A 24,043-nucleotide genomic window follows, 5' to 3' on the forward strand; every position below is an offset into this window, starting at 1 on the left:
TCAGATATTTCGCAGTTCTTGCATGTTTGTCTCTGCAATGATGCTGCATGCCTCTAAAACTCTACATAGACACCTGAAGTTTTATTTGGGACAGCCCAGAATGGAGGCGCACGCATGCATATGGTAAGAGGCAACACTGTGATGCTGAGCTCGATACGAAGGCACCAAGATAGACCTATCAGCTGTCAAGCCATAGGGCACATTAGTGCTGCTGGAGCAAATGAATGGGTACATCCTCCCTCTTTGCTCCCCAATTTCTCCTCCCTGCCTCTGATGCATTATGCATTCAAGCTCCTTTGCTCTCCTCACCTCTCCCAAACGTCCTGACCTTCAGCACATCCATCCCATGTTTCTCTGTCGCTGGTATGATACTTTGCTCCTGAACAACACAGGAAGATATAAGAGCTTAAATCGTTACTAATATTAGGTTTATTGACGTATCACCAGGAAGTGATAATTTTCTCCTATCAAAATTTTCTATCTATCAAAAAGAGGCCTTCTGAAATCTTTTTTTTTAAACATTGTGCAATGTGTAGCTCAAAATGGCACTTCTAAAATTTAAAGCCTCTATTACCAGCTACCCACATGTTTTTAATTTTGGATCAGTTCTCAGGACTTTTTGCTAATCTCATTAAGCTTAATTCAATAAGAATAATTTTTATAATATGTCACAGAAATTAGTCTTATAGATCATTCTTCTTATGGTCAAATTTGATGTTGTTGCATTTTTACACTGTTCTGTTGTTGCCAGTTTAATTGTTAGAGAAACTTACTGAGGGTAGAACATTCTTATATCCACATCAGATATACATATATATACATATATGTATATGTATACATATGTACAAGAATATCCTTGTACATTGGTACAGCCTGCGCAGATAAGCACGATGGAGCTAAATAAAAGCGTTAAGTTTATTTCAATCAATTAAAGTTGGAAATGAACATTTTAATTAACAGTGTTGGCTGCACAATACTGGAAAACACACAACTCTGTGTGAATAGTTGAGTTGACTTTTCCTCACTCCTCTTGAGCACCAGGTGTAAAAGTCTGCACTACTGTAAACTTAAATGATTGTTCTGCAGCTTATAAAGTCTGGCACTTAAATCCTAATGAGTATTCAATGCAAATAGTATTTCATGATTGCCTCGCTGCACAGGTTCAAATTGTAATCTTCCATATATAGATACAATACAACATTCAGCTATATTCCAGAACAACACTTGACATTCAGATTCATTGTGTTTATAGCTTTAAATAATCTTTATGGTCTTGTTGGTTCCATATAGAACTCCCTGGTTGGCCTGTTCTGACCTCAGGCCTCAGTAGCAATGTGGAGCTGCATTTCTGCCAACAACCACTAGATGGTGCTGATGAAAACCGGGCTTTTAAAATGATTTCACATTTTTCGAATGTGACCACATTGCTATTATTCTGATTAGGGCAAATAAGTGCATCTCCTCCTGCCTTCATATGTAGTTATATTTCCTATGGTATATATGGTTCAGTGGAGCTTTTTATGTTCAAATGGACTGGGTGTTGTTCCGAGGCACCAGTTCCACATATTCTTTATTTTACTACAACAAAATTGTATTAAAAGGAAACAAACTGAAATAAGTTCTCTGATGGTACAGACAGCTCTCACCTGATGAGAGGACAAAGTCTGGTGTTCTGCTCATCACATCAGTAATGTCAGTAATGTCTTGTGGTAGCTTAACTGCAACCTGCTGGACATTTTTATACTTCTTAAGGATGAAAGTATACTGGGGTAAATGGAAGCTGTTTCTCGTTCCGTTATCTGTTTATATTTCCCCATGTATCAGTGCATGTCATAATGTGTGACCTCTCTGAGTATGGTTTCAATTTCATTCACAGGGAGAAGTTGGAGGAGTCTCCCAGAAATCCTCAGTTATTTCTCTGAGTGGCTGAGGTTTAAGTGATGTAATAAAATAATCAAACCAGTGTGCTCCTCTGCTCATTATGCACAGACTGTGAAACGTTTACACAGTCAACAGATTCAGTGAAGCAGCATCAGAATCCCATCCCTCAGTGCCTAAATGAGGCAGTCTGATCCGGGGTCAGCGGTTAAAACTCACCACTCTGCGTACTCGAGTCTTACAGTCGATGTGAAGTTCTCTGTGTTTCTGCAGTGCAGCTTCTAAAGACTTCCTGAGACTCAGCGCTCTCCTCAGCAGCTGTGGCTCAGCGTGGGACTTGGTGAAGACCTGCACAGATGGAGGAGAGACAGAGGAAGCTGTCTGAGGACCACATCAGCAGCAGGAGGAAGCTATGAAACCTGTTCTCATCAGATTAAGAAGACACTCTGCTGTTACCGCTATCACTGCACCATCTGCAATTTTCTAGCCAATCACCGAGATTTAAAAATCTTTGTTTTCGATACCAAAGTATTGTCTGAAAACTCACTACGCATAACGACCAACAGTGAGCATTAATGTTCCAAGTGCTGCCAGGATTCTAAATTTTCAATTAAGGTCTGGATTTTACAACGGCATATTACTGCTAATGCAGATAGTAAGAAGGAGGACATTTCTGCCAAAAAAGAAAAATCTCAGAAGTTTTCTAGAAAAAGTTTCAAAAGCAAAAAATAAAAATCAGCATTTGAAACTCAAATACGGGGAGGTGAAATTTATGAGTTTTTTCTAGAAATGTTCTGAGATTAATCCTAAAATGTCTGCTTTTTGGCAGAATTTTACTACTCATTTTGTTTTGTGTCTATAAAGGCCGTGTTCCGCCATTGTAAGACTTTGATTGGGACATTAAAAGACCTAAAAAAGAGTTTGAGGATTGTGAATACTGCAAATGTTTTTCCAACGATGCGTTTTTCCAACTTCCATCTTTGTCAATGTTAATAATGACATTGTCCCTGTTTTAAATAAATAAACTGTAAATGGTATGAACTCCTGTGCTTTAATGTGCTGCTGGTCACCACAGACGCGTGTGTGCGTGCGTGCGTGTGTGCAGCCAGCCTGACCTGGACCCAGCCTTGGACGGCGGGAAGGTGTTTGGAGCTGATCACCTTGTGGAGCTCCATCATGGTGGAAACCACTGGCTCGTTGTCTTCTGTCTCCTTCACGTGAAGAACTGAGGGGAGAACATGGAGGAAACCGTCAGAGGGTCTGGCTTGTTCCTGCTGCTTCATCAGGACTAGATAATCCCACCGGACCCACCAGAACTGAGGCTCACGTCCAGGCTGTAGGTGTGAGAGATGAGCCCAGAGTTCCTGATGAACGAGTCTTCTTCATCCGACTCTTCTTGGCTACTTTCCTCCGCTCCTTCTCCATCTTCCTCCATCTCTGCTTTCATCCTTCCCTCCTCATTCTCCTTCCTCTCCTCTTCAAAGCTTTTCTCTCTGTTTTCCGTGTCAGAGTTCTCCTCCTCCTCCCTACAGTCTCTCCTCTCCCTCAGATTTTTACTACAGCAGGGCTCATTTTCATCGGCCCGGCAGTCTTTGTCCGGCTGTCTGTCTGAGGGATCACTGTTGGCTGCTGGGGAACCTGCCAGGCCAAACTCAGGGAAAAGCAGCTTCATGCAGGACTCCATCTCAGTCAGCGCTGCCTCGATGTCTTGGTAGGATTCTGACACAGAGCCGGCGTTAGGCATTACAGTTACAGCTCAGAAGTGTGCGTGCACCTTGTGATGCAGCGTTTACCCTCCATTTCCTTGGTTGCTGCTTCCACTCTGGCCTTGTAGATCCGTTCCATCTTCCTCTGCCGCTCCTCCTTCCTCCTCCTCTCTGTTATTGTCCTGGCCTCTGCGTCCTGGAAGTCCACCTGAACAGACAAACAACAAAAATCCAGAAAACAGTCTGTCATGTAACTTAACCCAATATCTCCAGCTGAAAACGGTAAATATGAGCAGCATGTTGTTGTGAAAGTGCTGCTGCTGTCACCCGCTGACATCGGATTTAAAACCTCATGCCCTCACTATAGAGAAGCACAATTAGGTGTCATTGTGTAGTTACTGGAATTTCATGTGACAGACAAACACAGAATAGTGGACAGGAGGTCTGATGTAGTAATTACTGAATGTAGCTCAGCTCAATGACCAGAGACACAATGGGATGAATTCAATCAATGCATAAGCATATGCTAGAATGGTCTAGTCAAAGTTCAGTCCAAAATTCAATTGAGAATCTGTGGCAAGACTCAAAACTTTCAGTCAATCAACTCTCTCTCCACCTAGTCTGACTGAGTCTGAATTATTTAGCAAACAGGAATGAGGAAAAACACCTCCAGTCTGAAGATGGACGATCTGGCAGAGATGTACCAAAAAGCTGTGCAGCTGTACACATTTTATGCTGTTTGTGCCTTTAGATATACAAGTCAGTCAATAAATAACACACATATTTGATCTTGCCTCCTCCACTGATCTGACTCTAATCATACTTAGCCAGTAGCCAGGGAAGCATGTCAGTGAGCAGCACAGTGTTGCTGTGGCGATGTAAAACACCTCCAGATCTTTCTCACCTTCTTAACCTGTTTGAGAAAGTGGTAGCCGAGTTCCAGCTTCTTATAGGCTGAACCGTACGAGGTGTGCCAGGATTGGACCGTCTGGATGGCCAGTGACCTCAGCTTCCTGGCAACCTCTTTAGGAGGAGGGAGGGGCTGCTCCGAGTCCGTCTCCACTGTCAGCTCCAAGAACTCCTGAGGAACACAGAGAACGTTTCAAATGCCTGGAGTTAGAGGAGCAGAAACAGGAGCTGGGGTTTGGGGAGTTGGGGGGGATTCACCTGGAAGTTATCCACCAGCAGTGTCCGGAAGTGATGCGATCTGGAGAAGAGCTCACTGGCTATCTGGAAGGCCGACAGCCGGATCTCAGCGTGTTCTTGGTTTAGCTGGGTCATCACTGAATGGTACACATGGTCTATGCAGTCATTGGACGCTCTGGCAGGAACAAAGAGCCAATCAGTTACTGGCACCAGATTTATTCAATGTACAGTTTCTAATAAAAGTATTAACCAATCTCATGTCTCCCTCAGTCTCTAACAGGTTCCATTCATCTCTCCACTTCACTTTCCCTGCTGAGGATAAGCAGCACCATGGTGCTTATCCTCAGTTTTACCAATGTTTTACCAATAGATGCATTCAGGTTATTGTTTGGAGCAAACTCCAGACAGTAACTCACTTACATCTCTTCTTGCTTGTTTTGTACAGAGTTGCTATTGGTTTGGAACATAAACTGGTTGCATGAACTAGCCAGGCTGTGGAGATGTGGGACCTGGGCATAGGCATAACTTCCCAAAGGACTGGTGTGGACATGTCCCCACCAACTTTGGCCTGACGGGGACAGTCCCCACCAATATTTCCTCCACCTTTTTTTCTTTGTGTACCTGCACCTATGTGCGGACAGTAACTCGGCAGCAGCTCCGCGCTGTATTCAAAGCATTACTTTGCAAAACGTAAATGGCGAGTCTGCTCATTGACCTAGTGCAGGAGTGCCCAAAGTTAGGCCGGCATCCTGCACGCTTTAGTTCTCTCCCTGCTGGTAGAAACAACCTTCTCAGCATGTCAGTATTCTTCTTAGGCCTTCTAGTGAGCCATCATTTAATCCAGGTGCATTAAACCAGGGAGAGAACTAAAACATGCAGGATGCCGGGCCTCGAGGACCGACTTTGGACACCACTGATCTAGTGAATTGGACATCGAGACTTGCAGTGCACGGCAGTGCGCCACATGCGCTGTTGTTTTACTTTGAGTCAGGAATGTCACTCTGCACGTGAAGTTAAGCTGACAGACTGGGAAAAAATAATGTAACCACCCGTTTTTCTACATTTTTCCTCTGGACAAATTGCATCATTTGTTCATAGGACGTGGAAATATTCAGAGCAATCATCAAATAGAATTAAATATTTTATAAAGCATAAAGAGCCAAAGTCTGTTAAATTTTAAATCATGACTCCTACAACAACAAGTAAAATTTAATTATTGGTCAATATAAAAGAAATTCGCTTTGTTCTCTCTTGTATCTTTACAAAACTGACAGAAACCAAACTATGTGTAGATTTACAAAAAAAGACAATATATATCTTTACATATCCAAACATCAGCATCTCAGCTTTAAGCCACATTTCTAGAATAAAGCAATACTGATGGTCACTTTACTCACCAACTGCTCCAACCAGATCCAAATAATTTATTTTGCCTCTTTATTATTTGCTATATTAAAGCAAATATATTCAGCAAGTACACACTCTTTCCGTGAATTAGATTATGACTAAAAAGTTATTTTGTAATTCCATCACCAAGTGAACGACATTATATATCGTACTTTCCGGACATAAGCCGCACCGAACTATAAGCCACAAGGTTCAAAGCTTAGGAAAAAAGTAGCGGCTTATAATCCGGAAAATACGGTAGATTTAGATTACTTCAGTTTTAATATGTTTATATTTTGCAGTATGTTTAACAGCTGCTAAAAGGTTCTTTAAGAAAGTTACCATTAATCTGACAGGCCTGCTCAGGACATATATCCTATATCCATTATTCTTAGCAGTAAAAAAGAAAAGGCCTTCCAGTAAGTGGGTGCATCAGCCAATCCCCCCCTTTCCTCCGCCTCCCCACCAACTTGCAACACAAAGTTACACCCTTGGACCTGGGACTGTACTTTACTCACTAAAGCAGAAGGTTGTTGTTCTACAGTAGAGTATGTGCACTCCTCTTATTAACAAAAGCAAATGCATACCAGTAACAATAAATAACTTTTATAAGCCTGTGTATGTTGGTATGAATTGAGGATTAAGTGGGTGTTTTAAAAAGACGAACACAAATGGAGGAATCAGTCAGTAAAGCTTTCCAGAGGGTCTCCTCTCCTGTGTGGCTCATACTTGCAGATCTTCTTCAGCTCCTTGACATTGTCCTGGTTGAGCTGCGGCTGTCCAGATGTGGTCAGTTCCTCCACCAGCTGGGACAGCCGCTCCCTCTGGGACAGCTCCATCCCTGTCACTGACACGGAGGACAAGAGAAAGGTTCAGCTCACCGCTGCTGCTCTACATCCTGCCAATACTAGACAAAGTTGGTTTCCAATTCTAGCTTCCAATAGCTAAAGGGCGATTCCACCTAATTTTTCACTACTTTGCACATTTTTAATCAACTCTAGTTTAAAAACTACAACACCTAGACACTTCAAACCTGGACTAGATTATTCTCCTCTTCAAGTTGGATATTTAAAACCATGTTTGGGATTTGTRAAACCTTTTTTTGATTTGTGAAACTTCAATAAAGGTGATTTTACCACTTCTTTGCATCTGGATCACACTAGATCTGCTCTAATTAAAAAACTACAACACCTAGACTCTTCAAACTGCACTAAATTATTCTCCTCTTCAAACTGGATATTTAAAACCATGTTTGGGATTTGTGAAACCTTTCTCTGATTTTTGAAAACTCAATAAAGTTCAATTTTCACAATTTTTTGCATCTGGATCACCATAGATATGCTCTAATTAAAAAACTACAACTTCTAGACACTTTAAAATTGGACTAAATTATTCTCCTCTTCAAGAAGAATCTTTATAACCATGTTTGGGATTTGTGAAACATTTTTCTGATTTGTGAAACTTCAATAAAAGGGCAATTCTTGCCCTTTTTTCTGTCTTGATCACACTAGATTTGCTCTAATTAAAAAACGACAACACCTAGACACTTCACATGTGGACTATATTATTCTGCTCTAATAGCATAATATTTAAAACCATGTTTGTGATTTTTGAAACCTTTTTCTGATTTGTGAAACTTCAAAAAAGGGCGATTTCACCACTTTTTTAAATCTTGGTCACACAAGAACTGCTCTAATTCCAAACCTACAACACCTAGACTCTCCAAACCTCAACTGGGTTATTTTCAATATTTAGAACCAGGTTTGGGATTTGTGAAACTTCAATAAAGGTTGATTTTACCACTTTTTTGCATCTGGATCACACTATAACTGGTCTAATTCCAAATCTACAACACCTAGACACTTCAAACCTGGATCAGATTATTTTCAATTAATAGAATATTTAAAACCATGTTTGAGATTTGTGAAACTTTTTTCTGATTTGTAAAACTTCACTTCACAGAGCCCTGCAAAAGATCTTTCCTAATTAGAGCAGATCTAGTGTGATCCAGATGCAAAAAAGTGGTAAAATCAACCTTTATTGAAGTTCCACAAATTCCAAACATGGTTTTAAATATCCAGTTTGAATAGGAGAATAATCTAGTCCAGGTTTTAAGTGTCTAGTACAGTGGTTCTTAAGCTTTTTTTGAGATACCGAACCCCCCAGTTTCATATGCGCATTCACCGAACCCTTCTTATTCCTCCTACCCGCCCCTCACCCCCGCCGACACACAAAATACTTTGCGGTTTTCTGATTTAGTAATATAATTATATTAGCTGTGTTACCACCCCCACGCCACTAGAGACAGTAGCAACCCCGAAAGGATGCGACTAAGGAGCAGATTTAGAAGAACATGAACGCTACAGAATTTGGTAAAAACGGTGAGTTTTGCTGAAGTAATTAAAGACACAAGTTTAAATCCATGCTGAGAGTGGAACTCCTTCAATCAGGGCTCCTCCGCAGCTCTGATTGGCTAAGCAATGTAACGTGRTCCTCTGCAGCAAGTGATGGCAAAGCGGGGCGCGTCATCACGACTTTGCACAAGTGTGTCTTTACCTCCGCGGCAGAGGCTCCGCCGAACCCCTGAGACCGACTCATCGAACCACTGGGGTTCGATCTAACCCAGGTTAAGAACCACTGGTCTAGTAGAAGTGTGTAGTAGTTATAAACTAGAGTCGATAAAAAATGCGGAAGGTAGTGAAAAATTAGGTGGAATCGCCCTTTAGCTATTGGACACTAGAATTGGAAACCAACTTCAACTTCGTCACCAGTTCGAACCCAAACCTTCCGTTTAGTTATAGTTTAGCGTTTCCTCCCAGTGGGGAATCAGACAGTGGATACACGCGCTGTATAATGCACGGAGCAGTGCGCGTGAACCGCAAGGAGACGTTTACAGCCTGATTTTATCTTCAGTCACTCACCGATGCCTGGGAATCTGTCCAAATGTTACAGCGGCTACTTCCGGGAAATATTAACGGTTATTTTATATACAGGAATGATAATGTTCATAAGGACGGAGCCGAAAAGTCGTCTTCTTTTCACAATACCATTATTATAAAATCATTTCATACAGATTTTAGAGGAAAGTAACAAACACGTCGCCATCTTTGTCCGTCAAAAACAACTGCCGGTTTAACTTTTCAAAATAAAAGTGTCGTTAAGCCTCAGCTTTTTTAGACTGCGGGTACAAATGAGAAGTTTCAAGGATTAAAGCCAAATTTGTATACGAGGGGTGATGGTGCCCATCTCCAACGGTCAACGGTGTGGAGGCAGAGTCACCGACAGGTCACCAATCCATTGCAGAGCAATACAGAGACAGGATTAACAACCATGCACGCATACACACCCCTAAGGACCGCCGAACTTCTATACCTATATTAATAGCTCAAAATTTTAAATTTCCTCTTGCATTTGTAATATTTTCTGCTTTATTTTTCTCACACTTTTTTGTGTAGTATTCATATCCTTTACTTTATATATTAAATTTGTTTTCTGCCTAGCTTATAAAGAACTTTTTTTTTGTTCTGATGTGACATACTGGATTTTAAATATTTACAAAAAAGAAAGAATTGCTAATTTTAGAAACTTAGCATCTGAATTGGCAAACCAAATTTAGGCTAGTCTTAAATTGTGATCTCAAAACTGTTGCTAATATTCACTATTCTGCCATCCCATTCTTTACCCATAAAGTTGATCACATATAGAACAGCTCAACTCAGAGTTTCAGAGTGTTTATAGGAATTTCTTTATATACTTTCAGAAGTGATTTTTGAGATCAGACACTGATGCTGGATGAGAACACCTGGGTTGCACTCCAATGCATAATTAAGTTCTAACACAACAAACTTATCTTCAAGGCTGGCAGCATGAACATGAATCACTAAATAAATCAATGTTCTTTTTACTGGCAAGAAACGGGTGAAGCCAAACTTAAACACATAAATAATAAAGCCCCACACCATAATCCCCTCTGCAAACCAGGCTACTGCCAAATCCAGACAGAACCATGATTTGTCACTCCAGACATCTCTACTGCTTTACATCATGCACTGCAAAAGTGGCAAAAGCACATTAGTGTTTAAACTATTTATTTATTTATTTTTAAATAAAAATAAATATTTTCCATAAGATACTTCAGTTACCAACAGACGAGTCCTCATTACTTTTTGGTTAGATACTGAAACAGTTTTCAGAGTGTAATATCACCATCCAGAGAGAAACTTGAGGTAGAAGCTCTTGGTTTTGGTGGAGGAAGATGGACGGATGCTCTGGTTTGTCTGGGTGGCCCAGCAACACCTAGCACCAACGGATACAACGCAGGTAACTGAGGTTCTCATGTCATGGTTGGACCAGTCAGTTTAGATCCTCATCAGCCAGGACTCATGCTGGAACAGGAGCTCTGTGATTGCAGCAGCAGACTCACAAAGGATTTAGCTCCTGCTGGGTCTAAAATGTATGAACTGGACCATTTTTCGATGCATTACAGAATGCATCCCAGACGGGAGAATTTCCTCTTTGATCTGCATCCACAGATTATGTTTAAAAACTTCGTAAACCTGTGAAGGATGTTAGACTCCAGTACTGGTTGTTTTATCCTGACGGTGTGTTTACTTTCCTCTCAGCAGGACGTGCTGGTCATTTCACTTTGACCTGCAGAGAGTCTATAAGCTCCACCATCTCTGTGAAGTAGCTGGTCTCTTCTCCTAGGATCATTTCTGACTGGATTAGTTCTGAGTACTGTAGTCTGAGGGCGAGCAGAGAACCCAGCAGAGCATCGTCTGAGCGGTACTGATCCAGACACACAGGAGTCATTGCCAACAACGCCCGCAGAGCCTGGAAACAAGACGGCACCAAGTAAGCACACAGTTCCACTGTTTGTACTGGATCTGTTAGTTGAAGCTGCAGAGGGGCAGAGTGGAGGCTGGGGATCGTCGACCCACCTTCTCCCTGTAGTCATGCTCAGCAGACTGGAGCAGCTGCGGCACCAGAGAGCACCAGCCCTCCTCCATCAGCTCCTCCTGCAGGGACACCTGGGAGTACTGACGCAGCCGCTCAGCATGGGCCGGGTCCTGGACTGGGTACAGGCCGACCTGGGAGATCAGCTCCTAGAGGAGCAGGACACAGACACCAGATTCAGCCACTCCACCATTACAGAACTGTTTTATAAACTAAAAACCACTAGTTTTGTGGGGCCTTTTAAGAAATATTTGCAAACTCCTTCATTTAAAAATCTACATACAGAAGAAAAATATTAAGCAGGCTGATTGGACACAATCATTTTTATTCCTTATGGAACTTAAAGCTGCAGTAGGTGACTTATTAAATTTTTTTTCTTTTTTTACATATTTGCTGAAACTATTACTATACGGTAACTAACGGGTGCTGCTCATCAATTATGCATTAGCAAAAAAAAAACAAAAAACTGCAGGAATCCGTTTCTGAGCACAAATATGTTTGTTTAATAAATTCAGTAAATGCAGGTTTGACGGCATCCAGGTCCAGTAAAAGCTGCTGGATATTTGTGCTCCTGTTTACTATAAAACTAGAAAGCATGCTTATTAAAAGATGACTACTTGGTTTGTACCTTCTCGCTGATCATGTCGTACAGCATGGTGACTATGCGTGTTTGCAGGATTCCGCCAGTGTCTGCCCTGAAGAGCTCCGATAGAATCTGCAGCCCGCCGTGGGACAGGAAGTGGCGCTGTGCGTAGGGGAAGTGACGCAGGAGGCATGCCAGTGCAAACAGGACCTAAAATCACAGAACCATAAATTTAAATGATCTCTGTCTGGACGGCGGGGTGTGCAGGCAGGAAGCTACCTTCTTCTTGACGTTGAGCGGCTGAGTGGTGGCCAGCGTTGTTAGAAGGGTCTGCAGAGCCCCCCCCTCCACTGCTTGGACCTGGACCACCGGGTTACTGCAGGACCAACACAACAAAAAGCTGAACACAATTTCGTCCTAAGATGTGCTGAGAATGGAGGCATGAGTCCGGCTCAGCACCTGGCCACAGCGGAGCCCAGGACCAGAGCAGAGTTCTCCTGGAGTCGGACATCAGAGCTGTTCAGACCCTGCAGGATGAAGCTCAGGCCCCCCATCGCACACAAGGTTTGAGCATTATCCACCTAAAACACACACACATACACGCGCGCACACACACGCACACACACACACCAACATCAGGGTGACATGATAACATGCAGTGAGCTCGTGGGGAATGTGCCATGCTACCTGATGCACCAGGTACTCTAGCTCCTGAAGGATGCTCAGCTTCTGCTCCGCAGTGGAGTTGCTGCTGTTGAACTGATCCAGCAGGCGCCTCATGATCTGCAAACACAGGAAACAGCATGAGATGAAAGGAACAAACTGATCCATCATCTGATCTCCAGTTGGGAGCCAGCGAGAGAGAGCAAGACTTCCAGCAGTGAACAGGAAGGCTGACTACAGAGTGTACCTGGACATCCGTCTCTACCAGCAGGTCCAGCTCAGCCATATCCTTCTTTAACTCGTCCAGCGGCCGGAACTCGGACGGCGCAGAGTCCTGCAGACACAGTAAGGGTTGGGGCGGTGCTGAGCAGAACCCGGTCAGTACGGAGTGCTCTGCAGCGCCTCACTACCTGACTGCTCTGGTCCTCCTTGATCTTCTTCATGGCCCGCTTCAGCTCATCGGGATCAATGGAGGACCAGCTCTTTTCCTCTTTCCTGCCACCACAGAATGACCATTTCTATCACTGACCTTTGACCACTGCTCTTCAGCCTTGAGGAAAGCATTTCCCAATGCATATGTGCTAGCAGGAACCCACCTGTGCTGCTGGGTCCAGTACTTGAGTTGTTCCTCCCCCAACCTGACCTCCCTCTCACCGGTCTGCAGGTTCAGCCTCACATGGGAGCCTGCTGGAACGGCCTGGCCTGAGTTCACACACACACCCCACACACACACAACAATGTTACGACTCAATGGCCATTGGTCAAACAGACACAGACTGAGTCGCATATGTTTGTATGGACAGTTGACGTTTACTAGAAGACAATGAATGCTTGCATGGTCAAAGACTAAATATAATGTAATAATCTATATTTTAGGTTATACTTTCTGGCTTTCCTGCATAATTAACAGAATCTCGTTATACTTTGTACAAATATCAAGTTATTTTTGAGGTATGTGCATTTCAAAGAGTGCTTCACCATAACGAGCTAAAAGCAGCTGAACAGACGTGGGTACTTCACCTGGTCTCAGTGTTTGCCACTGTTCATTAGGCTGAACAACCTCAAAAACTCCATCATCATCATCATCAACTGTCACCTCCTCTTCATCAGCACCCCCTCCTCCTTCAGTGTTCTCCACCACAATTAAGGCACCTTCAGACTGCAGACACAGGTAAGAAATGTAAAATCATCATTTAGTAATACCCAATTATGTCCAAATAAATACAAAAAACTACTTTTTTTGGCATTTAAGAAATTAGAACTCATTTTGGTAATCCTAAGTGACCAAAAACAGGAACAGCTCAATCTGATTTCATGTCAGATAGTGGGGGGAAAAGGTCTCAATGTCTTTTTTTTTTTTTTTTACAATTTCTTATTTCACTCATGTGAAACAGTTTAAATTTATTCTGCAGTTTATTCTCCAGCTTCTCCTTGCTGTCTGTAATCTTGACTTTGAGCTGCTTCTGTATTCTCCACCACAAAATTCTGTCTAGTTCCCTAAAATATATTTTTGTTTAAAAGTTCATTTAGGTCACTGGTGATCCAGGATTTGTTAACGGAGAAGCATCTCACTGCTCTGGTGGGGATGGTGCTGTCCACACAGACGTTTATGTAGTCAGTCACACACAGTCCTGGTATTGATGTCATCTCCATGTGGCTGGGAGAGAGTAGCCCAATCAGTTGCTTCAAAACAACCCTGGAGAGCCTCTTCTGCTTCCTGTGACCACTTCTTAACAGCCATCTTCCTAACAGGTAGTCTCTTCACCAGGGGTTTGTATTCAGAGCAGGGAAAAACAAGATTATGGTTCGATTTTCCCAGAGGAGGTCTTGGTTTGGAGATGTATCCTTGACATTAGCATAAAACAAATCCAAAATCTTGTTTGCCCCAGTGAAGCAGCTGACAAACTGGTGAAAGGTTGGCAGTGCAGAAGAGAGTGAGGCAAGACCAGAAGAGGGGAAAAGTGGTGACAATTGCAAGGGCCCTTGACCACAGGAGGGTCCCCACAATTTTTATTTATTTATTTTTACAACAAATAGAAAAAAAATTAGGGCCCTGTCAATTACCGTTATTGTGTTTTTTTTTTTTGTTTTCAGCAGTAAAAATTAAATGTTACCTTTCCCAGACCAAAAGGCACACATCCTTGAACCCCCCTGTATCTGCATTAAATGGCTTGTTCCTGCTTGACGGTGAAGTTTTCAGCAGCATTCAGTATGACAAGAACGACTGTGGCAGTTACTAGGTTGCCACAGTCAAGTTTAATAAAGTCAAGTTTAAAAAAAAAAAAAAGATATACAAGAGAGAGAAAAAGACAAGAGTGTCTATTTGTAACCCAGTTTTTCTCCAAGAGGTGGGTAGACTGTGAGATTATCAACCATTTAGCATAGTTATCTTAGCTGCAGACTACCGTTTGCCTCCATAGCATTTAATGATTTAAGGAAAAGAAATGCCAAGATATTCATATATTTAACTTGTCCCTGTACCTCTTACCATACTTAACAGTCAGCAGCAGCTCTAATCCCCGAAACCAACATAAACCCCTTACCCCTATCCCAGTGAAAAAGGTGAGCAACACTGTATCCAATGACAACCTACTTGGCATCCTTCCAGGGAATCCATTGGGATTTCTCAGTGTCTTTGTTCTTTTAACAATTACACAACAAAAACAATATATTTGTTGCTGACAGAAATTCAAACAATCTTTCTAAAATGATAAATAAAAAACAACGTCTTGTCTGGACTGCAGCCAGGCCAGTTTTACCTTAGCTTGCATTTAAATTACACACATATATACACTGCTCAAAAAAATAAAGGGAACACTCAAATAACACATCCTAGATCTGAATGAATGAAATATTCTTATTGAATACTTTGTTCTGTACAAAGTTGAATGTGCTGACAACAAAGTTACACAAAAATCATCAATGGAAATCAACGTTAACCAATGGAGGCCTGGATTTGGAGCCACACACAACATTAAAGTGAAAAACACACTACAGGTTGATCCAACTTTAATGTAATGTCCTTAAAACAAGTCAAAATGAGGCTAAGTATTGTGTGTGGCCTCCACGTGCCTGTATGACCTCCCTACAACGCCTGGGCATGCTCCTGATGAGGTGGCGGATGGTCTCCTGAGGGATCTCCTCCCAGACCTGGACTAAAGCATCCGCCAACTCCTGGACAGTCTGTCGTGCAACGTGATGTTGGTGGATGGAGCGAGACATGATGTCCCAGATGTGCTCAATCGGATTCAGGTCTGGGGAACGGGCGGGCCAGTCCATAGCTTCAATGCCTTCATCTTGCAGGAACTGCTGACACACTCCAGCCACATGAGGTCTAGCATTGTCCTGCATTAGGAGGAACCCAGGGCCAACCGCACCAGCATATGGTCTCACAAGGGGTCTGAGGATCTCATCTCGGTACCTAATGGCAGTCAGGCCACCTCTGGTGAGCACCTGTAGGACTGTGCGGCCCTCCAAAGAAATGCCACCCCACACCATTACTGACCCACTGCCAAACCGGTCATGCTGAAGGATGCTGCAGGCAGCAGAACACTCTCCACGGCGTCTCCAGACTCTGTCACGTCTGTCACATGTGCTCAGTGTGAACCTGCTTTCATGTGTGAAGAGCACAAGGCGCCAGTGGCGAATTTGCCAATCCTGGCGTTCTCTGGCAAATGCCAAGCATCCTGCACGGTGTTGGGCTGTGAGCACAACCCCCATCTGTGGACGTCGGGCCCTCATTCCATCCTCATGGAGTCGGTTTCTAACCGTTTGTGCAGACACATGCACATTTGTGGCCTGCTGGAGGTCATTTTGCAGGGCTCTGGCAGTGCTCCTCCTGTTCCTTCTTGCACAAAGGCGGAGGTAGCGGTCCTGCTGCTGGGTTGTTGCCCTCCTACGGCCTCCTCCACATGTCCTGGTGTACTGGCTTGTCTCCTGGTAGCGCCTCCAGCCTCTGGACACTACGCTGACAGACACAGCAAACCTTCTTGCCACAGCTCGCATTGATGTACCATCCTGGATGAGCTGCACTACCTGAGCCACTTGTGTGGGTTGTAGAGTCCGTCTCATGCTACCACGAGTGTGAAAGCACCACCAACATTCAAAACTGACCAAAATATCAGCCAGACAGCATAGGTACTGAGAAGTAGTCTGCGGTCCCCACCTGCAGAACCACTCCTTTATTGAGTGTGTCTTGCTAATTGCCAATAATTTCCATCTGTTGTCTATTCCATCTGCACAACAGCAGGGGAAATTGATTGTAAATCAGTGTTGCTTCCTAAGTGGACAGTTTGATTTCACAGAAGTTTGATTTACTTGGAGTTATATTTTGTTGTTTAAGTGTTCCCTTTATTTTTTTGAGCAGTGTGTGTGTGTGTATGTATATATATATATATATATATATATACATATATATAGCCATGTCCCTCCTGACCAGTCCTCTCCTAAGTGAAATTAAAGCTGCAGTATGTAACTTTTATTAAAAAAAATATATTGTTTTACATATTTGTTTGAACTGTCATTGTGTTGTGACAGTGTAGCATGAGAGATAATTTGTGAAAACATTATTTCCTCTGCCTTCTCCCAGTGCTATCTAGAAACAACCAATCAGAGACAGGAGGCGGGTTTTAGCACTGTCAATCACAATCTCATGCGGCTGCTCATCCTCCCAAACTGTGAATGCTCAATTTAGTTAATATAGCTACTAATCATGGCAGATGTACAGTTTTCCTGTAAGAAGTCGTTTCTCCACCATTAGCACATTGTGAGTGAATTAAGTTGATTAAGAATACTAAATAATCCTCCTGGTTCTTATTTATTTTAGGTCAGAACGGTGAATTACTTTAGCTATCAACAGTAGTTCAGGGAGCAGGTAGAGGAGATTGATTTATTTCACAGATTATCTGTCTCATAGCAAACTGTCGCAACATTGTGACAGCTTTAACAAATATGGAGAAAACATTTTTTATTAAAGTTACATACTCCAGCTTGAATACAATGCAACTACATAGCATTTTTTTGAGAAGTCTGGATTGTTTTATGTATATATTTTTTTTATTTAAGCAATTTATTTGCTGTATTGTATGTGGACTGTTGCAGGTAAAATTCACTAGCAGTAAATACTGTGCTAGGATCAGTATTGGACCAAAGAAAGCAAGGCAGTTGCAAGTCTTTAAAATTATGATGCTTTTGATGAATCAGATAGACTCAAGAAACTAACAGTAGTTGCGCGAAGTGGGGTGGGGGGGCCCAATATTCCTGTCAGCGCCCCTGGGCATGACTAAAATCACTACATATTGCAATAAACGCATTGGGGTGTTGTGTCCGTCTTGGCAACAGAACAAATGACGTCACATGCATTATCAGCAACAGCTGAAGGTGGGACGTCAACAGCTGCCAAAATAACACTTGTGAATTCATTTGGTAAATAATATGGATGGAAACTTAATGGCAAGAGTTCAATGTCTGGACTGCAGAGACGAGGCTTCACAGTAACATGTCCTGGATGACAGAAGCACTGCTAATCCACCTCCTTTCTTTTCCTGCTGCACTTTAAATCTGTCTGCTCGTATAGCCGTATAGACAGGAAGCCTAGCAGAGGGATGCTGGAGTTGGGGATATAATCCTGCAGCCATGCATCAATAAAATATTTATACTGCATTCTTTCTGAGTCTTTGCCAGGGTTGCTCGTTATGATGGATGGAAAAGATGATTTGAACTTCCTCCTCTCTGCTCCCCACCACGCCTCCTTTTCAACTCCTCTGAGATTTCTGGCTTCAGTTGTGGAATTATTTCAGCTTTTCCAATATTAATTGCTGTAAGCCACCCTGTTGTTATGGTTACGCATCATAACAAAATAGCAAAGTATAAAAACGACTGGCAAAAATCTGCCCAGCTACACCGCATCCAAATCAAGAAAGAACGTTAGTCCAAAAAAAAGTAATTTACCCCAAGAATTTTTTTTGACATTTGTCAGAAATTAAAGTTTGAAAAAAAAAATAAAAAAATCAGTGACAGAGCTACTCCAATGTGCCACCCTGAGCGGCGCAATACTAGAAATATACTGCTCAAAAAAATAAAGGGAACACTTAAACAACACAATATAACTCCAAGTAAATCAAACTTCTGTGAAATCAAACTGTCCACTTAGGAAGCAACACTGATTGACCCGACGAGGGTCCCCGTTGTCAATCAGTGTTGCTTCCTAAGTGGACAGTTTGATTTCACAGAAGTTTGATTTACTTTGAGTTATATTGTGTTGTTTAAGTGTTCCCTTTATTTTTTTGAGCAGTGTATATATGTCAAGCAATTTCTGAAATTCTTTTTAGTTTGTTTTTTACCCGAGTTAACAGCTCTACACTGTAACCTGGAGAGGTTCATGATATTCCAGATACTGATTGGTTAAAACTCACCTTTTGGCTGAGAGAGCAGTGCAGCTGCAGGAGAACCAGAAACAAGCAGCTGAGAGAAGCTCCTCCAAAGTAACAGAAAATCAGCCTCATGATGACTGGAACAGGACAATATCAGGACAGTGAGCCTAGAGACACATGAAATACGTTGGACTGTTCCCACGTTGTTTTAATGTTGGCAGAAAGCTGACAGTGGGAGTGAGTTCAGCTTTCAGCTCCTTATGCTGGACCAACCTGGAAAGACTCGAGGCTCCTCAGTGGGTTCTTACCCAGGCTGGCCTCGTAAGCAGCTCTCTCGAACACCGACTGAAAAATGTGACGCAGATGTTACTCTGAACTCACCTGCAGAGTCGTGTATCATCAAACTGTCACCACGTAAACATCAACACAACTGTCTTTCACCGGAATGATTCCAGTGCTCTCATTGGTCCACGTAGTTAAAACGTACCCCCTCTTCAGTTGGTCAGCAGTAAAGCTACTTAATGGTGCCCTCTGCCGGCTTGGAGCGTTATTTCAGCAAATAAAAATGTCAGTAGGCGCGCGGGGTGGCTTTACCATTTCGGTCTCGGGCCATTTCTCTTCCTTAGGGGCGGACTGGGACAATGTTCCTGTGGGGGTTCTTGCATAAACCAGCCAGAGAGACGCTGAATGGAATCCAAAAATAATCTTAATTTATTACAAAAAAGTTCAAAAATAATTAAACAATGAAGAACTGGGCCCAAAAACTGAGGTCAACATAACAAACTCCAACTCAGGTAGTAACACAAAGAACTCGAGCACAAAACTGACCTAACAAACAAGACATGAGGGGAGCTTAAATAGTGGCTGATCAGACCACAGCTGACACACAAGGCGTAATTTAAACATACAAAAACTTAAACAAATACTAATCAATACAACACCAAATCTTTAAATTAAACAAACATTAGACTGAAACTACCAAATAGAAGAAACATTAAAGAAGTGGTCAAATTAAATTAAAGAAAACCAAATTTCCCTGTCCCCTGGCAAACAAATGGAACGGCCCGCTGAGGAGGTTTGCCAGCCATATATGGATGTCAATTAGCTGGAGCTCTTCTGACCCTCTGGCAGTAGCTCCAAAGGAAACTGGTAACTTAAAACAAATAAATTAATTTGTTGCTTTTAACAAAAATATAAAGAACTGACAAATAAAGTTAACTAAATGTCATTAGTTTGACTTTGTAGTACTACAAAGTCAAACTAATGACAATAATTTTCAAAAATAAAAATCTAAACTATTCACTAATGTCTAAATTAATGTTAAGGATGAACAAAACAAACAGTTACTATTCAGGTCTGTGTGACAGTAGGGTCAGCTGTCACAGAACGGGAATGTGATCCACTTTAATTCAGATCAGATTGTTGCTCCTGTTGTCCCTGTATACATTAAGTGTGTACCTGATCTTCAGCATCACATGAGACTTGAGATGACAAAACTCTCAGTTTATTGTAATACAGAGGATGATTTCCAAATTTTTCTGTAGTCAGGTTATCATTGCACAAAGCCAAAGAAACAGAACAAGACATTTATTTTTCTGATCTAAAGCTAAAGAATTTAGGAGAAAGTAGCATAAGTTCTTTGTTAATGTTAGCTTCAGTTTCTTATTTGAATCACAATAAAGAAAACAGAAGCAAGTTAATTTCAGTTCATTATCAACTGATTTAAACAGGATCATTTTCCTAAAATAACTGCCCAAGTCATTTTTTGCCAAAAGTTTATTTAGGCAAAAAAAAAATGACTTAGGCCATTATATTAGGAAGGTGACGATTTGAACTATCCTCAAAGTTCAGGCCCGTGCCAGCAAGGCAACTTCAGTGATCAACTATTGATAAAAACAAGAGATCAAACAGTGGATCATTCCAGAAGCTTACAGATGGCTACAAAAAGTGTGTAGCTCCTCTTTCCGAGATCTATTTAAGAAAATCTAGTTCATTTAGAAATGAATTGTCATGATGTCAAGTTTTCAAAGTCACAGTGAAAGTGGAAAAAAGATTTTATAAATATCTAACGGTTCCATGTGTTATAATAGATCCAAAGGAGTTCCATGTTTCCAGGAAGGAGAGATGCAAGTCAAAGTGTTAACACCTGCCACAGTGTTAGAAGTTGTAATTTCTTTAATATGTAAACACAGAGCTAACAGTAAAGTTCTGGAAAACATGGTTATAACTTAGGAACAGAAATATCAAACATTTTAGAGCCTCCCCAGCGTTCCACTATTACACACACACACACACACACACACACACACACACACACACACACACACACACACACACACACANCACACACACACACACACACACACACACACACACACACACACACACACACACACACACACACAGGTTTAATGCGGTGGTGGAGACCTCTACTGCTGGGCGCACTGGTTCTCCATGGTGTCATTAGAGGTGACGTAGATCCCCTCTGTTTTTGGTTTCTTTCTCCTCACTTCGTGGTTGTTGTGCTGATTGTTTTTTGTCTCTTCCTTTTGGTCTGTCACAGGCCAGCTGAGGGTCAACCATAAAAAACACAGAAATACATATTATTAGTCACTCAGCAGGACAATGTTTGCATCATGGTGTGTTTGGTTTAATGTGTGTATTATGCGGGGGGTGGTAGGAGGGGCTCAGAATCATCACCACCCCTTACAGGTGCCATTTTATTAATTTACATTTCTGTGAGCAAATACATCCATTTGTCTTAATTGTGGGATCTGACCAAAATTTTAATTGAATTAATTGCAGGTGTGTTTTCTGCTGGGTAAAACATCAAAGGGATCCTTCAGATGTATTTTATGAACTGCAGTCTTTCTCTGGTTTATATAAACTACAATGTCACAAGAATTTACCCAAGACAGGATGAAAAAAACAGATCTAGACTGGAAATATGTAATTTGACCCAATTACATTATGTCATGCCAGATACTTAGGAAATCATCATAATAGTGACCTATTTATACACCCTTTAGGATTGATTGTTTAAACATGTCCAATAGAAACAGCGACAAGTAAAGAAAGCTACAATCATGGGGGACTCTTAGGGTTTATACATTCAAAGCTGCAAATGTTCCATACTGGTTTAAAAACGTTTTTATGAATGTAACTTGCTCTGTGTTCTACTAACATTTGAGGATAAATCATAACATATGAAGGCCATAACAATATTTACTCCTCTGGTATGAATATGAAAAGCACATTTGTCATTTGATAAGTTCACTCTCTCCCATAATTTTAAATTTTTAGAAACTGAACTGAAAACAAATGTTTTTCCGATTTCCTCGTCCATCCCAGTCCGCTTTAAATAAAGATCCACGGATCTGATATTGAAAAATATTCTAGTTCAGGTATGTGCCAGATCTAGTCTGTCCAGTCTAGATCTATGCTTTGTACTCTGAGTGACATCATGGGTTATTATTTATTTTACATTACATGTAGAATTCCTAGTTTCACTTTCTGAACCATTTGAAGGTTTGTTGTAGTTTATTTTTACCTGTTTGACCAAGATAGTCAGCCCATCGTTATTGTCAGTTTCAAATTCTTTATTATATCTTTTCCATTGGCTGTTCTACTCCTAAATGCACTGACTAAACAAATGAAAATGGTTTTAACATGTTTTAACCAAACTCATGAAGTTACTGGTGTATTTTAGTGTGCTTTGCTAGCATAGAATGTCAAAATAAATTTATAATTCAGTACATTTTGTTGTGTTAGAAAAAAAATAAAGGTTTAAAGTCAGCACTGTTCTTCTGTACCGGATCGTATTGGCCGGTGCATCTGTAGCTCCCAGCAGCAGTAGAAACCTGAGTTATGGCTCTGAGCTGATGTTGTATGATGACAGTACTGACCTGGGACTGGGGATCACATCAGGCTGAGCAGAGCTGATCTTCACACACTTGGCAGGTTTCAGCTCAGGTGCTGGAACATAGAGGAAATGATGAGTAGCTGCAACACATGATGGCCTGAGCTCCACATGATGGTTACACTCTCCTCTCTAGGTGTGTTTGGGGGATGGAAGGTGACACGGTTCACCTCTGACCCTCCCTTCACTTTACTACATACCAGCAGCTGTCATCTCTGCAGGGCTGTTTTCATCTTCACGGCCCACTTTCGTATTGTCCGTCTTCTCAGTCTCTACAGCAACAACCTGCTCTCTGTGAGTGCTCCCGTCAGGTTCAGGCTTCACATCGACAGGAAGCTTTTCCTTTCTTTTCCTCTGGACAGGGTTCCTCTTCACCTCTGCAGAGATTCCAGGCAGCAGCAGTGTTACGGAGCAGCAGACAGCAGAACAGCTAACAGACGCCGGAGGTTTGCTTCACTACCTTTGGGTTCATATTTCTGCTGAAGCTCCTCGACACGCAGCTGCAGCTTGATCTTGTCGCTCTGCGTCTGCAGGAACAGAAACTCAGATCTTAAAGGTGTCGCAGCCTGAGGAGAAGATCTGTCCTCCTCAGATTATATACACTTAAGGGCTGGGCAAAATGGACGGAAAGTTTCATCAAAATATTTTATAGTACTATTGTGATAACTACTTATTACTCCTTTTTTAGTTAATTTTATGTGACTGAATGGTACAGCAGTCAAAGTTCCACAAACACAAGTACTGCTCTTAAAAAAATTGTAATACATTTATTTAGGACATTAGTCATATGAAGAAGTTTGATTTGTATCACTAAGCTGCTCAAAGTAACTACATTTAATTATACTTTCAAATGTATTGATACTCTCAATTTAAAGAAGAGCGGGAAAATTAACAACCCCAACAATACGGACAGTACTAGGTGATTTTAGACATTAACTGAAATTTCTAGTGACAACAATAAATCAAAATTCTTCTCATGATAAGAAATTTATCACTGTAAATGATAAACGATGCAATAAATCTCCACCACTGACTGAACCAGCCACCCTCTACCTGTTTGAGCAGCCGCTCAGACGTAAACAGCTTCCTCTCCAGCTCCAGTACTCGCTGGCTCTCTGACAGAGACTTCATCCTCTGCAAGGACAGCTCATCTCCCAGTCGCTCGGCTTCCTTACTGAGCACACACACACACACACACACACACACACACACACACACACACACACACACACACACACACACACACACACACACACACACACACACGTTAGCACAAACTCTTTCAGTGGGTTAAATTGGGACAGTGTTCCTCTTCTTTTGAAACTGCCAAATTTCCCTAAATTTCCACAATTCTATATTTTCAGCATAATTATTAGGGATGCACAGATATGAACATTTGGGTCAAAATCATTAGCTGATATCAATACTGCTGTTA

The 24,043-nt window shown here is 41.8% G+C and overlaps 3 protein-coding genes across 5 annotated transcripts in view; all 3 read right to left on the reverse strand.

The window, feature by feature from the left end:
- Positions 1–10,097, reverse strand: part of LOC103470988 (UV-stimulated scaffold protein A-like) — a 35,473-nt gene extending 25,376 nt beyond the window's left edge. For 2 of the 3 annotated variants that reach the window (XM_008419737.2, XM_008419736.2), the window contains exons 1-8: positions 9,038–10,097; positions 6,846–6,963; positions 4,752–4,905; positions 4,489–4,665; positions 3,672–3,792; positions 3,190–3,597; positions 2,994–3,103; positions 2,098–2,226 (exon numbers count right to left, since the gene is read on the reverse strand). In XM_008419737.2, the coding sequence (XP_008417959.1) occupies positions 2,098–2,226; positions 2,994–3,103; positions 3,190–3,597; positions 3,672–3,792; positions 4,489–4,665; positions 4,752–4,905; positions 6,846–6,955 (1,209 nt within the window). In that variant the 5' untranslated portion in view covers positions 6,956–6,963; positions 9,038–10,097. The remainder of the gene's footprint in view (positions 1–2,097; positions 2,227–2,993; positions 3,104–3,189; positions 3,598–3,671; positions 3,793–4,488; positions 4,666–4,751; positions 4,906–6,845; positions 6,964–9,037) is intronic. The other variant, XM_008419739.2, reaches the window with a different exon arrangement.
- A 90-nt stretch (positions 10,098–10,187) lies between these two features.
- sil1 (SIL1 nucleotide exchange factor) lies at positions 10,188–19,149 on the reverse strand. The gene is given in 13 exon segments (XM_008419734.2): positions 10,188–10,753; positions 10,755–10,949; positions 11,057–11,221; positions 11,701–11,865; positions 11,935–12,031; positions 12,115–12,236; positions 12,343–12,438; positions 12,566–12,652; positions 12,729–12,813; positions 12,915–13,020; positions 13,339–13,477; positions 18,732–18,826; positions 18,963–19,149. Coding segments are annotated over 12 exon segments (1,377 nt in total). The 5' UTR covers positions 18,822–18,826; positions 18,963–19,149; the 3' UTR covers positions 10,188–10,723.
- Positions 19,150–20,175: 1,026 nt separating this feature from the next.
- spdl1 (spindle apparatus coiled-coil protein 1) overlaps positions 20,176–24,043 on the reverse strand; it is a 9,758-nt gene continuing 5,890 nt past the window's right edge. Inside the window, exons 10-14 of the mRNA XM_008419740.2 lie at positions 23,662–23,782; positions 23,069–23,135; positions 22,809–22,985; positions 22,595–22,664; positions 20,176–21,257 (exon numbers count right to left, since the gene is read on the reverse strand). Of these exons, the coding sequence (XP_008417962.1) occupies positions 21,119–21,257; positions 22,595–22,664; positions 22,809–22,985; positions 23,069–23,135; positions 23,662–23,782 (574 nt within the window). The 3' untranslated portion in view covers positions 20,176–21,118. The remainder of the gene's footprint in view (positions 21,258–22,594; positions 22,665–22,808; positions 22,986–23,068; positions 23,136–23,661; positions 23,783–24,043) is intronic.

The sequence above is a fragment of the Poecilia reticulata genome, linkage group LG10 (genome assembly GCF_000633615.1).
Source record: "Poecilia reticulata strain Guanapo linkage group LG10, Guppy_female_1.0+MT, whole genome shotgun sequence".
Lineage (NCBI taxonomy): Eukaryota > Metazoa > Chordata > Actinopteri > Cyprinodontiformes > Poeciliidae > Poecilia > Poecilia reticulata.